We start from the raw sequence: 17,195 nt of genomic DNA on the forward strand, positions 1-17,195 counted from the left end.
ACAGAATTTTTTCAAATGTAATTTGTTTAATATACGTTACTAAAAACCTAAAGTAATATTCAGGTTTAGTTTTTTGTTTACTTTTCTATAATCCAGCCAATGCATGTTAACAAGTAATGGTATTTAACCTCATGCTTTAAGTATGCATGCTCAAGGTCAGCCAAAGCTTGGAACAGGAAACTTGCTGTGAAAAACAGAAATTAAGAAGGGCTTTGAATCTTATTGATTGCTAAAATAATTTCTCTCTAATCTGTGTGTTCTTCTAATGTAAAGCAGGAAGTAATACAAAAATTTTCTAGTTGTTTTAATGTACATTCCTTGATCTGTTCAGATCAATATCTTAACTATAAAGTAATATTCAGGTTTAGTTTTTTGTTTACTTTTCTTTATTTCACTTTATGTTTTAAATTAATTTACAGTAGTTTATCTACTTTTAATTAAACTTATTACTTAGTATTTTCAAATATTTTTTAAAATATGTTTATATCTTTAAGTCTCTAATAGCAGAGACATGTAAACATTGTGAAAATGCCTTTGATAGCAGCAAGCTAACGAGTCATCAGGGCAGTCCTGGTGGTGGGACATTGACATTCTGTACCTGGGGCCTGGCTTGCTTTGCTTGCTGTAGGGTTACAGCTGTGTGGTCGCTAGTGTACTGGATCCCACGGGTGCAGCAGTGTGTAAGGACAGCTTACAGGGTGAGAATGAGGGCTGTACCGGTGGCGGATTGACCGGGACAGACCTGGCTTGTGTATAGTTAAGATGAGTTCAGAGTGGATTCACATTAAATTAAATGTAATCATGTTGTGTTCTCTTTAGATTGTGTATTACTGGATATTTGAAATTAACTTGCGTCTATACTGAGTTAGCATTGGATAGACAAGGTGCATGTAATTTTGGGTAGATGGCCTGTATTCAAATTTAAGAACACCATTTCCTCTTCTAAAATGAAATACACTGGATGCATGGCATCATAGTCACTGTTCCCAATTTTTCAGACAACATGTGCTGCTAATGATTCTGCTGTTGCCATTGACACCTCCATTATTTCCTACTCGCACCTCTTGACTTGTATCCACATCTTTCCTGGTGACATAACCAGCCCCGATTCCACCACATCACAGACCATGCCTTGTTGTTCTTTCCTCCCACTCTACATCCTACCTCTGTCCTCACTTAAAACTCGTTACATCTTCAGCTTTTGCTAGTTCCAGTGAAAATCAATAATGTGTAACAAGGACCCTCTCTCCAGAGATGCTGCCTGATCTATTGTGCACTTCCTGCCTTTTCTGTTTTTAATCTTTTTATGATGCTATCCATGTATCATAGCCTTGGAAATGCAGTGCTACACTGTAGTTTCCTATATACAGAAGAATGCATATTTAATGTAAACATATCATCGGATTCCCAAAACTTCCCATAATGTGGTGAGATTCCAGACACTCCCACTTGTAATTATTTCTCTGGATTCATTGTTTTGCCATTGATACCAGGGGGCCTTTGTATAGGTCACCTACAGACAGTTGAACTTCCCATTATTTTGCCTTATACTTCCTTTTCAGTTCATTTCACAAAATTGAGCAACATTGGTACATGATTATTTCTTCAGAAATTAAAAACAGCAGCTACTACAAGGATTGAGACCATGAAAGTAATAATGGAATATTAAGGGTCTAAATAATGAAGTATCTGGGTGGAAGAAAATTACATTATATAGTATATTTCATGTGCATTTTTAAATGGTCTAATGCACATTTCAGCAAATAAAATACATTTGAAACGCACTTACCATTGTAGAAAATGGTAGCCAAATTGTGCACGGCAAGCTCCCACAAATAACAATCTAATAATGGCTGTATAATGTTGATTGAGGGATTAACAATAGTTTGTGTATTGTTTACTTAAATCCTCTATGAGCATTTTTGGGGTCTGGGTGTTGCTGGCAGGGTCAGCACTAATTGCCCATCCATAATTGACCTTGAGAAGCTCGAGATGAGTCACCTTCCTGAACTGCTTTGGTCCTTCTGATGAAGGTATTCCCTCAGTGTGTTGCGTAGGGAGTTTTAGGATTTGGACCACCAGTACTAAAGGAACAGCAATATATTCCCAAGTCCTGATGGTGTGTGACTTGGAGGGAACCTAGACCATAAGCCCGAAGCCTATGTCCTTCTTGGTGATGGAGGTTGTGGGTTTGGGAGATAATGTCACAGTTGCATAGGCAAGTGCCTTTAATGCAGTGCAATGCACTTTTGCACAGGAATGTTTTGACATATTCAGCATGTGCCCAGCAGGGTACAAACCCCACTCACCCTTGGGCCACTTGTACAATCTTCAGGCCAGCAGACAGCTGGCTTGGGCTAGCCAAGCTAAAGAAGGGCATCTTCATGTTTATGAGGCCCAGTTGGGTAACATTTAAAGGGGACCTGCCTGAGCAAATCAGAGTCTACAGAGTCCAGTAGAGGGAATCCACCCTAAGTAGGTGTCCTTTTAAGCTAACCCCTTGCCTGGGCTCTCCCTTGGCTCATAACCTAAATGCAGTCTGGCTCTCTTCTTCCAACACCATCTCATCTTAATACCCCTCCCTCCATCCAGTCACTGCTTTGACCTCTTAAGATCCCAATCTAATTGTTGAGATCCCAATTTTACTCATCCCCACCCATGATCCTCCCTTTCTGACACCTAGCTGTGACTGGTTTTCCTCTGCTTCCTCCACAATGAGAGAATAAGTGGAGGAAAGCCCTTTGTGTACGTTAGTCATACAGCCTGCGGCTTCATGTACTACAGGATTTTACAGCGGCAAGATGTTGCCCAAAACATTCCAGTAAATTGAAAGTTGTATCCATTGGCCTACCACACACTGCTTGGCTAACATTGCCTTTCCCAATGTCAAAGAATTCCTGGGTCAAATGTTCTTCACGTACCCTGACTTTTCCAGCTCCTGGATCTTGGGTAACAAAAACTGTACCATTGGAAACATGGGCTAACTTACCTGACCAGAAAATTAACCGCCACCCCCTAGTTTTGTTTAAAATGAATGTGCCCTATTCATACTTAATACTTGAGTGCTGCCTGTGTGATTACTGAACCTTATCAGAATATAATCAGGTTTGTGTATGTGCTGTGCTGTGCGACTCATTTTCCGGGAGTTTGCTGGCAGCATCTTGGTGTCATCCCAGGGTTACATTTGTACAGAGGTGCCAACCCCTTGGGAGATGGAAGGCCTTATCAAATGTGAGTAATGTGATTGCTGAGGTTGTGGAAATAATGTGATTCAATGCATCTTATGGGTACTGCTAGTAAATTTCAACCACATAACATTCTGTCAAGCACCCTTATACAAACCCTTTATCCTTCTGACTGCTTCCACATGGTGCATCAGCAGGAGAGTTTGGATCTTGAACTGTAAAGACTGCTTCATCTGTGCCCATGGAGGGCAAACTCAGCCACTAGGAGGTAAGACACCATGTTGGCTACTGGCAGAAGGGGAGAAGGATAAGCATTGGGGGTTCTTGGAATGGAGTCTCCACATCCACGTTTTCTTTCACTGTTGACTCCAGGGTCCATGTCACATTATTTCTGCTGCTCTGCCAGGGACTACGTTGATGAATATCAGTGAAACACTGCAAAGCCATGGATTGGTTTCCAGACATTTTGTTAATGGCACCAGACCAATTGCTACACAAAGCCTGTGTGGCTGTGAGCAGGCACTGTAGTGTAGTGGTCAGCATAATGCTACTACAGCACCAGTGAGCCAGGTTCAATTCCGGCCGCTGTCTGCAAGGAGTTTGTACGTTCTCCCCATGTCTGCATGGGTTTCCTCCGGGTGCTCCGGTTTCCTCCCACATTCCTAACATGTATGGGTTAGGAAGTTGTGGGCATGCTATGTTGGCACTGAAAGCATGACGACACTTGCAGGCTGCCCGCCGAAGATTTTATGCAAAAGATGCATTTCACTGTGTGTTTCGATGTACATGTGGCTAATAAAGATATCATATCTTCTGTCTTGTATGCCCCAATCAAAAGGCATGTTTAAAAATCCAAGGAGGCTGACACTCCATGTCAGGCATTCCCTGTGCTAATGATCCATTAGTGATGGCATTGGGCTTCTCTATCCTCTGGGTAGTATGGAGAATTTGGGATTCATGTCTGCCAGTATCTGGTGAAGTTGCTGATGCCCCTACAGAGTCCTCCTCCTCGGCAACTGCCTCCAGTTTCAGCATTTGTGTCCAGGAGGGCAGAGCCTGGAGACCATTGCAACTTACTCCTCCACCTGTTGCATTCTCCCGGTGATGGTGTGGGTTTCCTCTGGGTGCTCTGGTTCCTTCCCACATCCCAAAGATATGCAGCGTGGTAGGTTAGAGAAACAAAGGACATTAGATGCTGGAATCTAGATGAAAAACACTATGATGCTGGAGGAACACACTAGCTTTAATATCAGGAGACGGATGCTGCTCAGGTTGGTAGGTTAATTGGCTGCTGTAAATTGCCCCTAGTAGATGGGTTAGTGGTAGAATCTAGAGGGTTTGATGGGAATGTTGGTGGGATAGGTTCCAGGGAAAGCGAGGTGGGGAGTGGGATTGCCCTGTGAGCCCGAATAGAATCAATGGGTCAAATTGGCCCCCTTCAGTGTCATAAGGAAATGTGGAGAAATGCACTGACATCACCCTCACTTCTGGCCCTTGATTTTCTCTGGCCTAGAAGCCATTTTAATACCAGGGCCTTTAACTCCAGATGGGTGGGTGAGAGGCTGAGTCAAAATCTCATCTTCAGCTGCTTCAGCAGCCTGCTGGATCTATGTTTAATTCTCAGGTCCTGTTAACGTGTCAAAAGCCAACAACGTTGCAGAGCGGGCAGGAAGCGGATGCTGACTGGCAACAGATTGGGAGGCACATGGTACTTGGGTGGGCGTCAGGAAAACCTCAGAGGAGAGCATAATCCAGAGAAGCAGTGGTGTGAGTTACTTGTACACAGAAGTGAAACAACACCTGGAAGGGAGGCTTTCAGTCCCAGGTCACCTTCTCTCTTGTCTTTCCCTGATTGAAAGACCTGAGCCACCTCCACACATCAGGGCCCATCCCCATACCCAGGCCGTCATCTCTGAAGTTGGGTAATGAGCTGAAGCCAAGGCATGGTGCCAAGTGTTACTATTTAACAAATCTGAGCCATCCTTCTGTCATGGGTTAATTGACAATTTAATACAATGAACAATAGCCCCTCATTCTTAGAAAATAATGAGAGGAAAAGCTGCTTTGACCACATTACTAAAGCCTTACATGAGTAATTGAATTGGCCACAATGGAGTGATTTATTCTTATAATTGATAAAAAATAGCTATTAATCATTCTTCCAAAGGAAAATAATCTTAGCAAAGTGGTTCATGCATCTGATCACAGCAGACAATATCTCATCAAAATGTTGTGCCTTTAAAGTACACTTGCCTAGTATTTCCTCAGTGTACTTTGGTCACTGCCAGGCGCGTCAGTGACAGTTTTGGTGGTGGAAAGACTGACTGGAACGTCAGTTGTGCTGGAAGCCCAATGTGTCAGCCAGTGCTGAACAGGCCTTGTGCTAAAGATGGAAACTGCATCATGCAGAGCATGCAAAGGAAATTGGGGACATCCAGGGCTGGGAGAGGTCAGGACAGAAGAGCCTGGAGGTGGGAGCCCAGGCATGGATTGGAAGGAATGTTTTGGGCACGGGGGTTTACCAATGATGGGAGGTAATGGGCCTGCATTTGGAGCTGAGGGCTTGGTGAGTTGGGGGCTTCAATCAATGATTGGAGGGGTGGTGGACATGGGTGATAGGCGTGACTTGTGGTGTCCTGGAACGGGTGATCAATGGTTATGGAGGGGGTTTGGGTGATTGTTGGAAGAGGGCATATCAGATGATTGATGGTGAACAGGGAAGCTGAATGATTGTTGAACTGGGGTGGGGGAGCTCAGGTAAAGTTTGTGAACTTCATAGGGTGATGGAAGTTAGTACCACAGTACCTCTCAGGCATGGTAGCATAACAGTTAGCATAACGCTTTACAGCGCCAGCGACCCGGGTTTGATTCCGGCCGCTGTCTGTAAGGGGTTTGTACGTTCTCCCCGTGTCTGCTTGGGTTTCCTCCGGGTGCTCTGGTTTCCTCCCACATTCCAAAGACGTACGGGTTAGGAAGTTGTGGGCATGCTATGTTGGCGTCGGAAGCATGGCGACACTTGCAGCCTGCCCCCAGAATACTCTATGCAAAAGATGCATTTCACTGTGTTTCGATGTACATGTGACTAGTAAAGATACCTGACCTGACCTGATCTTGTTTGGAGGCCCAAAGGAGAGCTCCTAAATAAAAAGTTTAAAGGGGCCTTGCCTGACCTGGGTTCCCAGTGCCAGGCTAGAATCTGCTCAGGGACACACCCCCACCCTTAAATTATGCAGCTCTCAAGCAAGTAGTGGAAACCTGGTGGAATCGTGACAGCACCTGAGCTTTAGGGTCAAATTTCTCTCTGCAATGCTGTAAAAGACATCATTACATACACTTCCAATGCAGAAAATGGCTCATCCACACAGAGGGAATTTGTAACAGGTTTGTTTTATATATACTTTGCATAGTGCCATGATTTGCCCTGAGAAAATGCATATCATATAATGTATATCATTTTCACACGCATAGTGCTGACAAAGCTAGTGCCATGAGACCAATAGCTAGGCACTGTATAGAAGATGCCTGCTAAAATATACCAAATAGAAAATATACTTTAGATCTTTCTGTAGTTATTGAATGGTCCATTCATCTAAAGTACATCTCTCACTTCCTTCATCCTACAAGAAGCAAATGTGCCTTCAGCCATTGCCAACCCTAAGCTCTGGAATTCCCAACTGTTTAACTTCTCCCTTAATGCCTACCTTTGTCTAAGTATTTAGGAGCCTGACCTCATGGAGCAGAATTTCCAACCTGCGAACCGGTAGTCATGGAAAAAATCTAGTCAATAGGTAGGTAGATAGGCAGAATGGCCTGCTGATCTGACCACCTCCCGACTGCTGACCATTGCAGATAAATCTCCCCACCTTTGTATCAGCAAACAGCCCCTGGTATTTAGTGATCCACCTGCATTGAGGCCTTTGGCTGCATCTAGGCTGCATTTATTGCCTGCTTGAAGGGTAACTGTTTGCACCTTACAGATCGTATTGTAATATGTTATGACACAAGGAGCTCCAAGAATTAGTAATTACATTTCCAAATCAGGATGATCTTTGACCTTGGGGGAAGTTGCAGGTGGTGATGTTACCATGTGCCTGAAGTCCTGTATCACAGTTAGTTTGCAAGTTTGGCTAGCACTGTTGAAGCATTCTTGGTGGGAAGTTTTTGCTAAAAGGTTGGCAGCGCAGCAAGGAAGTTTGGGATTCCTGTGTACAGGTGCACAAATACAGAAGTCCCAAACTTCCTTATGTTCCCTATAGAACAAAGTGCAGACTTCCTCTTGTATTTCCTGTTCATTTATTACACTGAAAACCAGCAGCTACAAGGATAAGAGGTAAATTTCAGGTAATTAACATTGTTTGATTTAGTAGAGTTAACTTAAATCTAATAAATTATTTTCGCATGTTTTCTAGTTCTTTTAAGGCTTTCATTTTTACTTATTTACTTTTAAAATGCAATTATTTATCATTTTTGTCATTTCTGAACATAAAAGTCAATTGATTCAGCACAGTTTTTTTGGGATTATTTTAACTTTTTGCCTTTTCTGCTCCATCATGGTCCCCCTGCAGGCTTGGATTGACACTGCCACCAACAATGGTGGTTTTCTGCAGCGTTCAGCACAAACATTGCAGAATATCCAAGGTGTTTGATAGCTTTGACAGTCAACTCAGCCTCGTAGTGGGGTTCAACTGGCTGTCAAAGCATTTCTGTGAGATTTATAGTCAGAATTCTCTGTGTTATGCAGTGTCACACCTATCAGGTCAGAGCTGAACCAAAAAAACAAACTGCTGGAGGAACTCGATGGGTGAGACAGCATGTGTGGACCCCAAATCAGGACTGAGTGTATGAAGGGCTCCAGGTCAGAGCTGATCTTATTGAGAAAGTTCTCATTGGAGAATCCACACAAATTAAGAGTGGAGTTAGCAGGTAGGCATGAGAGGATATTCTGGGCCAATATGAGTGCAATTAAAAGCTATATAAGCCAAGTTAATTGCATTTATTAGCTCAGTCTTAAAACTGTTAAATGCATTGTATTCTCGGGCTGCTCTCACAGTCAACCAATTTAATGTCAATCATCATAATGGCTGGATGGCTGCTTTTCACATTCTTCAAAGCAAATCACAAAATTGAGTTAATAATGTAATTGCCCACTAATGTAAATAATTCTTATTATCTAGTCTGTCAAGTTGATACTTGGAGGTCTAGAGGAATAATATGATCAGTGAGGTTTTCTTCATTGCATCAATTACTTTGTCTCTGCATGTATAATGTATCCACCCATTTTTACCTCCAGTGATTTTTACTACGCCTTCCCATGTGGTATCTTCTGTGAATCTGAACAAATGTAAACAATAAACATTAAATTTTACTAGGTCTCATTTTACCGAGTATCATTTATCAGCGCATTGTTCAGATCACCCCACATTCCCCTTTAAGGCCACTTCCAAAACTACCAAGACAGTTGTCCTATACACCAGTTTTTACAGTAATCGGACTGAAGAGTCCTTGTTGAGACACAGTCTATAACTTAATTTATTGCTAAATAACATAAGAAAACAAAATAATTAGAATGATAAGATTAAGAGAGAAATGAGCTTAAAGACAAAAGAAAAGATTTTTTTAACTCAACAATAATTCACATTTGAAAGAATAAGATTTCATTCTTGTAAAAATTTCACTTCAGTTCAAAAGATGTTTGGATTTTTTTTAAGACCTATTAAACTGTTGAATGGACATGATCTTTCTCCAGTACTTTCAGTGGGTAATTAGTGGCAAAGTACTATAGCATCACATTTCAATGAGATAACAAATCTAACAGAGACGCGGTAGCAAATTGAATTTCTATAGTGCTTTCACTGTAGAACGGCACTGAATAAATTGTAGATGCTTTAAATAGGAAATAAAAGCAGAAAATGCTGGAAATACCTAGCAGGACAGGCAGCAGCTGTGGAGAAAGAAATAAAGTTAACACTTCGGGCAAAGACATTTTGCCTGACAGTCCACATCATATCAAGAGACAACACAAAAGCACCAATCCTTTGAGCAGATGACTTCCAGCCTTTCAGAAGACTGGGCACTATCCATTAACCATAACTCTTTGGTCCCTGGCTACTTACCCATACTGATCTTTTTCCCTCTTTCACAATATTTGTTTGACTTTTATTTACATGGTCATGCATTCCAAAATGCTCCTTAATTTTGTCTAGAATCATGAACTCCTGGAATTGTAATGTCGATAAAACATAGAAACCTAGGAAAACAGAATCAAGATCAATCACACAAGGAAATGCTTGTCAAGTTATCCTCTGGGAAATAAATGATTAAAGGGAGAGATAAAAATTTTCAGAGAAAAAGATCAGAAGAATGGAAATTTAATGAGAAAAACCTTGAATTATGTGGATATGTGTTACAGCAAGCAACAGTTCCCAGTTTGAGGAGGACATTCAGTATAAATTGATAAAGTGAGGCTTCATGGATTTATCAAAGTCACAACTTTTCACAGTAGCTAATAACCAAAGTCTACAATTGAAGATAACAATGAACACTGGGGTAAAGATGGCAGATCTCAAAGTCAAAATATCAGATGTGGACAATGAGGGTAAGGACTGGGAGGTATGAACAGTCAGCACAGCTCCAGTAGAAGTTGATCCAGTCAATTGATTCAAGAGTGCCTGTTCATCCCAGACTAACTATCTGAGGAACATTTGTACACAGTGCTTATCAGCTGAGTTGGGGATCTGTGAATTGATAATTGGTTGGTTTAGAAGCAGCTGAAGTGATTTGTTACACAGGTAGATGTATGATATCTAAAATAAAAATGGCATGCCATGCTAATAATATTATCTAGGTAAGGATGCAAGCTGTCTGTCTTGTAAATTGCAAGGTCAAATTCCTGCAAGGAACAAAAGTGTTACAAAGACTCGGTTTTTACATGCTTTACCTAAAATTAAGTTAATGAACCTCCATCCAGACATTCTAGCATACCAATCATACTTCATTAGTACATTAAAAATGAATCATCAGTTAAGGTCCAATTTTACAAGCTAATTTTATATATTAGATATGTGCATTCATCTGTTAAAGGATTGCAGAATCTTATAAACATACTATTGGAAAGAAAGAAGATTTATGTGATGGAGAGCTCAATTTATAAAAAAAAATGACTGACACTTCGATGAAAGTCCTTCAGATAGCCAGTCTTGATCAACTTCTTCTCATGTTGCAGTGCTGAATATTAATGTTTCCCATTCCTTATTCTGATTGTGGGCATGTAATTCACCACCTGATTGGCCATCAGGACTCTGATCCCCTGATATTTTGATGCCCAGATGTGCCACCTGTACTCTGTTTTTGCTGTTATATCCTTATGTAGGCCTGGGTTGTTAGCTTCTGTGAAAAGGTGTGTCCGAGAAATCATTGAGGCCCAATTTATCAGTCTGTACCAAAATAGAAAATGCTGGAAGTACTCAACAGGTGAGGTAGCATCAATGGAAAGAGAAACAGAGTTAATGTTTCAAGTCAAAGGCCTTTAATCTTTACTGCCCATCACAAGTTGGGAGCTGTTTCTTGCTGTAATGAGAAGTTCTTAGCTCAATAAGTTTACACAGCTGCAATTTCTGGTTTTTTTCTGAAAGTTTTATTTTTCTGTGTAATATTTATTTTCTAGAGGATAATTCTACAGATGTTTCTTTGTGTGATTAATGTTGATTCTGATTTTTTTTATCAACACTAATTCCAGTAATCCATAATTCATGATAAAATTAATGAGCATTTTGAAATGCATAACCGTGTAGGTAAAAGGCAAGCAAAAAAATTTCAGAACGTACATTAAAATATCTTCCAGGATGATTCTATGATTTTTGCAAACATTCAGGCACATTATAAAAGAGGGAAAAGAATGGATAAATAGCCAAGAACCAAATGGTTTTGGTTAGAACAGTACAGCACAGGAGCAGGCCCCTCGGCCCATAGATAATAGATATTGTCCACTCTTGTGAAAGGCTAGAAGTGGTGTCCCCAAAGGATTGCTGCTGAATATGCTTTCGTGTTCTCATTTGATATGATGTGGACTGTCATCATATGCATGAAATTTTCTGACTGCACAAGTTGGGGGGATTGGGATGGGGCATGGTTGGTGGTGGCTCAGAGGGTAGTCCACAAATAATATTGAGAACTACAGAAGATAAGGGCAGATGTTGGATTGGGCAGATAGATGACAATCCAATTTAATGCAAACAGATGTGAAGTAATCAACCTTGAGAGAAAAGACAGGGATTGCATCCAAGCTTTTAATCACCAGAAAGGTGTGTTTTGTGTGTGAGGTGGAAGATAGACACCTAGAAGTGCAAGTACAAAATTCATCGAAAGAAGGATTGCAGGGAAGTTCACTGAGAAAAACATTCTCATGTTGGATTTTATAAAGAAGATACTAGTGGAACTAAAATATTTAGATCATTAAATATTGTGTATTAATTGAGTTGTCCTGTTAGAGAAGGGATTTAAAACCATGAATTTGTTGAGACGATTATGGATAAGAAGCTATATAGACAAAACTAGGATTATTTGTACCAGAGCAGAGAATAGTATAAGATATAGCGGAGTCTTTTAGAATTACGATAAGTGAGTAAGGGAAGATTACTTTCTCTGGTTGAAAAAGCAGCGATGAGAGATCATCAATTTTGAATTATCAGGGAGAGTGAGGAAGGAGGTTATGGGAAATGGTGGAACATGAAGCAGGGAGTAGTTAAGACTGAGACCCTGCATCTTTTAAGGGAAAATTTGCAAAATAATTGAAACAGATGAAGGTACTGGGCTATGGGGAGAGAGCAAGGCAGTGGGATTAATTTTAGCCTTTGCAAAGAGACAGCGCAGACACCAAGATTTGTGATCTATTGGACAGCTAAATGGTTTCCCTCTGTGCCTTGCATTTTTATAGCTCAATGGTTCCAGATGAATGATCGCTGTTTCCTCCTTATGATACTCTGGGCATCAAAATCTTGATGTACTGATGGAAAAAATTATCACCTAATGTAAGCAATGGTTCAGAAATCATATGCTTTATGTCTATAAAGAAAGGCATGTGGTAGTCTGACAGTTGCATATTTTTGAAGAGACATTTGCAAGTGGTTTTTAAGTAAAATAAAAATGAAAAATAATTAATTTAATGTGTTCGGTTATAAATTTAAGAGATTTATGTCTAGAATCAGATGCCTTGTTGGTAATGCTAAATGCAATGTATAGTCATGTCAGTGCATTGGAGTAAGTGAAATTAATCTCAGAAGCAGAGTCCAACATGATATCACCACTAAATAGTACATTTAGCACTGCTGATAAAGGATGGCTTTCTAGGCATAGACTTAAAACACCAATCAGTTATATACTTAAGAAAGATTGATATTAAATTCACAGAATGCAGTTAAATTATAAAATGATGAGGTGACCAATTTACCAGGAGTGATGACTATGGTGCACTGGTTTGCTAGGTTACGTAAAAGCCCCAATTTCGTAATAAATTTGAAACAGCAATCTATGCTCAAAGCCAATTTTGCTGATTTGATTTATTAGATGTTCCTAATAGATAATCTGTGATGAGAATTAAAAGGTCTGACCAGCAATTAAGTGTGACTAAATCTTCAATCTCTACTCTATGGTGGGGGTAAAATGGCAGGGACATTCCAACGAGATGGAAACTGAGATCTAGTAATGCAGTTTCAAACAGAAGACTCTTAGGCCACCTTCCAGGTTGGACATATGTTTCTGTAACCCTGAATCACAATCATTGACACAAATCTGTTTAATATCATCATGGAATCCATTAAGCTTTCTTGTTCCATTACCTTTGCTTGTAATCTGTTTCACATACCCTTTTAAAAAGAAAAATGGCCGCTATATTTCTTGTTTTTCTTATTTGCCTTCAATTTGGACTAGTGCTGAAAAGCTGTCAAAGACAATTTGGAATCAAATACATTCATGTTTTATTTTGCTTAGGTGAGGTATAATGCTGTCATCATCTTGAGTGTCTCCTGGCTTATCACTGCAGCTCTTTCTGCCATAGTCACCACCTCAGATGTTGTAGCCAAACTGTGCAAGTAGTGATCAGCATGGATTTACAAAAGGGGAGATTGTACTTGACAATTTATTTTTTGAGAATGTAACTAGTTGAGTTGAATTTAAATTCCCCATCTGTTAAGATGGAATTTAAACTCATTTCTTCAGCGATTTGAGTCTGGGTCTCTGGATATTGCTACTATAATACAGAACCACGATCAATTCATATCCTCAAATATATTCCCATCATTTGCAACATCTGTGCCAACTCTTGGTGCTGTGAAAGGGTGCCAGACAAATTGCTTGCTGCAGAGTCAATGAAAGGCTTTGGCTTCTGATTGCACCATCACTCCAGTGTCAAGCGGGATAGATGCAAAGGCAAATTAATGGAAGGACTTAGAAATGGGTTTCATCTTCGTTTTCAACTGTGAGGAAAGACCCTGGATATTGTGGAAATGTTTGCCATCACTGTGCATGTGGAGCTGCTTTACTTCCCTGTATTAGGATTTTGTGGGCACAATTACATTTAAAATGGATTTGGATGGGTACATAGATAGGAAAGGTTTAGAGGGATACGGGCCAAATGCAGGCAAATGGGACTAGCTCATGAAGACACCTTGATCGGCATGAACAAGTTGGGCCAAGGGGTCTGTTTTTGTGCTGTATAGCTCCATGGCTCAATGACTATGACTCTATTCTTCTGTAGAGTAAATGTGATGTGGTTGTGAGTCAATTCAGAGGGAGGGAGGGGATTTGAGGGGAAGATATTTTACAGAGTTTTTGATATCTAGAACTCACAGCCAGAAAAGGTGGCAGAATCAGGTACAATCACTACATTTAAGACACATTTAGACAGGCACTTGAATAGGCCAGGCATAGAAGGATACAGACCTAATGCGGGCAAATGGGATTAGTGTAGATGGGCATAAAGGTCAACATGGACGCGATGGCCCAAAGGTTCTGTTTCTGTGCTGTGCCTCCATGTGACTCTGTGTCGCACAAAAGACTGTGTTTGGTTGACGCTACTTTAATTAGTTGTCATTGAATGGTGGGAAACAGTGTATGCTTGCGGCGAGCCTCATGGAATTTTGAAATTGGTACAAAAGTTCACAATTATGATCCCCATTGAAGAGCATTTGTGATTTCTCCATGGTTCCTGTTTCAGGCCTGTTTCTATCTGCCTGGTACACCATGACCTTCCTTCCATGTAGGGGAAATTGAACATTCTTCTATTCAATGTTCTACATCTGTACTCATTGGCAGTGTCATCAAGCCAGGGAGACTCAAATGATTGACCCTCTTCACTGCCTGATTACAAACTTTATTTTAACCACAGCCTTGGAGAATCTTTTATTCTAACAGAACCTCCTCCAACTAAAATCACTTTGAAAGGTACCCCAGATCTTTGTGTGTGAGCTGTTGGCTTCCATACAGCCTGACCCTGGTTCCTGCCACAAATTCCAAGGTAATCCAGCACTTCAAGCAGCCACGGGCCTTTGAATTTCCTGTCGCTGTGGTCAGCAGGAAACATTTTGAGTTTTCCTTTGTATTTTCATAGCATCCAAACCAAATTCCCAAAAGAAATCCTGATTCACTGGAGTGACGACAAATATACCGATGGATAATTTCACTTCAATAGGCCACAGGAAATTTATTATATTTAACCAAGGTTCAGAGCTGGGATTCTGAAATTAGAAATCCACTTAAACTCCTATTTAACCCACAGCAAATTTAGAATCTCTTGTGGAGAAACTTTATTGCTGCGATGAATTTGCCTTTTAGTCTTAATGGCGTTTTGTGACACAACACTGAACAAATGAAAGAATATCTGAAAATTTCTTCAAATATCATTTTTGCAGGTGGTGATTTCACGAACTGAGCGATCAACACCTCACTTCAATTTCCAGCTGGATTCTAATTCAGTGTCTCCTGAAGTATTGGTTGAGCAATCTGGATCTGAAAATGGTTATCTAATCATCGTTACAGGGACGAAGGTAAATTTTGTTGGTTGTAGATATCTTCATAAGAATAGTTCCTTAAGCATTTTACTTGCTGCCTTCAAATATTTGCTTTAATAATACAGTTGACACGACCAGTGGTTAATCTGATTTATCAGGAATACTTAAGAAAGACCAAAAGTTCTGGAAATGGGTAGTATCTGGAGAGAAAGAGAGTTGGAATATTTCAGATCAGAACTAGGGAAAAAACTTAGAAAGCCAGCATGTTTTAAGTTGCAAAGGAGGAGGAGAGATGGAGGTCCTCTATTTATATTTCTTCCAGACAGATTGTCTGCAATAAACAAGCCTTTGCCAGCCTCTCTTAATCAGCATTAACATCTCCTGTGTCATCCAGATCACCCTATCACACACATTCTTTTTGTTCTCTCTTAATACCCACTCCCCCTCGCTGCAACTTATCTTTTCCTGATGAAAGGTTTTTGACCTCACATGTCAGAGATGCTGGCTGACTTGCTGTGTATTTCCACTATTAACTAGTTTCATTTCAGATTTCCAGCATTTGCCAACTTTTGCTTTTCAGCAATACTTGTTGATCTCTCCAGAAGGCAAACATGTTCTTACCATGACCCATCATTTGTTGAGAAGTTAATGCGAAATTTATGTGTAAACAAACCAGCAATTTGTAGTAAAATATACGCTGTGAATTATATGTTGCCATAAATTGCAGCTTGATAGTTCCATCAGTAATCTTGCAAGAACAGCAGCTGACCACCAATTTCCCTGTGCATTTTATGAACTTGTTCATTTGGCCACAGAAATTAAGGGTAACAATGTGAAGATCCATTTACTACTGAAATTGGATTCCTCCCACACCTCTCAGCCTTCCAAGCCTACATGGAGAACAGCTGAAACCATGCAGAATTACCTTTGGAATGTAAATGGATTTTTAAAGATTTAAAAATTTTAAATGAAATGTTTTCCTATTTTCTCTTCAGTTTCTTATTTCTCCCTTTTGTAATTCACTCTGTCCCTCTGTTTATTTCTCTTTCATTGCTAATTTGGACTCAAATTCATCCTCTTTCTCTGTAATTCTTAAGTCTCTTTCTCCATCTGGCCAGTCTCATTGACTAGTCAGTTAACCTGTTGGTCCCATTCCTTACAAGGGTCCCAGGTGCCCTGTTAATGTCACCACATCATTAATAGCAATTTTCAGTGTACACACTTTCTGAGTTGAAGGATGAGCAAAGAAATTTTACCAACAGATAGTTCAGTTAAAAATTGAAGACTTGGATTTCAAGACACAAGAGACCGCAGATGCTGGAAGCTGGAGCAACAATCTGCTGGAGGAACTCAGCGGGTCGAGCAGCATCTGTGGGGAAAGGAATTGTCGACTGATGCAGGGTTTCGACCTGAAACGTCGACAGTTCCTTCCTCCTCACAGATGCTGCTCGACCTGCTGAGTTCCTCCAGCAGAAAGTTTGAATTTCTTTTACTTAGTAGAACATTTTTGAGTGCTTTGTTACAAATTTGATGTAAAACGAGTTCTGATATGTCCATTCCAGCTGTTTCTTGGCCTGTGTGCTGAGCTGGCCTCTAAAGTATCTGCCTAACAGCTCCAGCAACGTGGGTCCACTCCTGATCTCATGTGCTGTCTGCGTGGAGTTTGCACATTTTCCCTGTGAACAAATGGGTTTCCTCCCACGTCTAAAAGACATGGTAGGTTAATTGGCTGCTCCAAATTACACCTACAAGAGTTGAAAGGCATGTGAGAGAAAATAGGTTACATGTGCACATTGATGTACAGAGGGACCTCGGGGGTCCAAGTCCATAGCTCAGTGAAAGTGGTTACACAAGTAGATAGGGCAGTAAGGAAGGTAAATGGCATGCTTGTCTTCATTGGTCGGGGCATTAAGTATAATAGTCAGGAAGCCATATTGCGGCTATGTAAAACTTTGGTTTGGCTGCACTTAGAGTATTGTGCACAATTCTGGTTACCCCATTTACTGGA

General features: G+C 40.5%; 1 protein-coding gene across 6 annotated transcripts in view; it reads left to right on the top strand.

Moving 5' to 3' along the window:
• Positions 1–17,195, top strand: part of met (MET proto-oncogene, receptor tyrosine kinase) — a 110,318-nt gene that overhangs the window by 60,553 nt on the left and 32,570 nt on the right. For all 6 annotated transcript variants that reach the window (XM_052030343.1, XM_052030342.1, XM_052030347.1 and 3 more), the window contains one exon: positions 15,089–15,223. In XM_052030343.1, coding sequence (XP_051886303.1) covers positions 15,089–15,223 — 135 coding nt within the window. The remainder of the gene's footprint in view (positions 1–15,088; positions 15,224–17,195) is intronic.

This window comes from Pristis pectinata, chromosome 15 (genome assembly GCF_009764475.1).
Source record: "Pristis pectinata isolate sPriPec2 chromosome 15, sPriPec2.1.pri, whole genome shotgun sequence".
NCBI lineage: Eukaryota > Metazoa > Chordata > Chondrichthyes > Rhinopristiformes > Pristidae > Pristis > Pristis pectinata.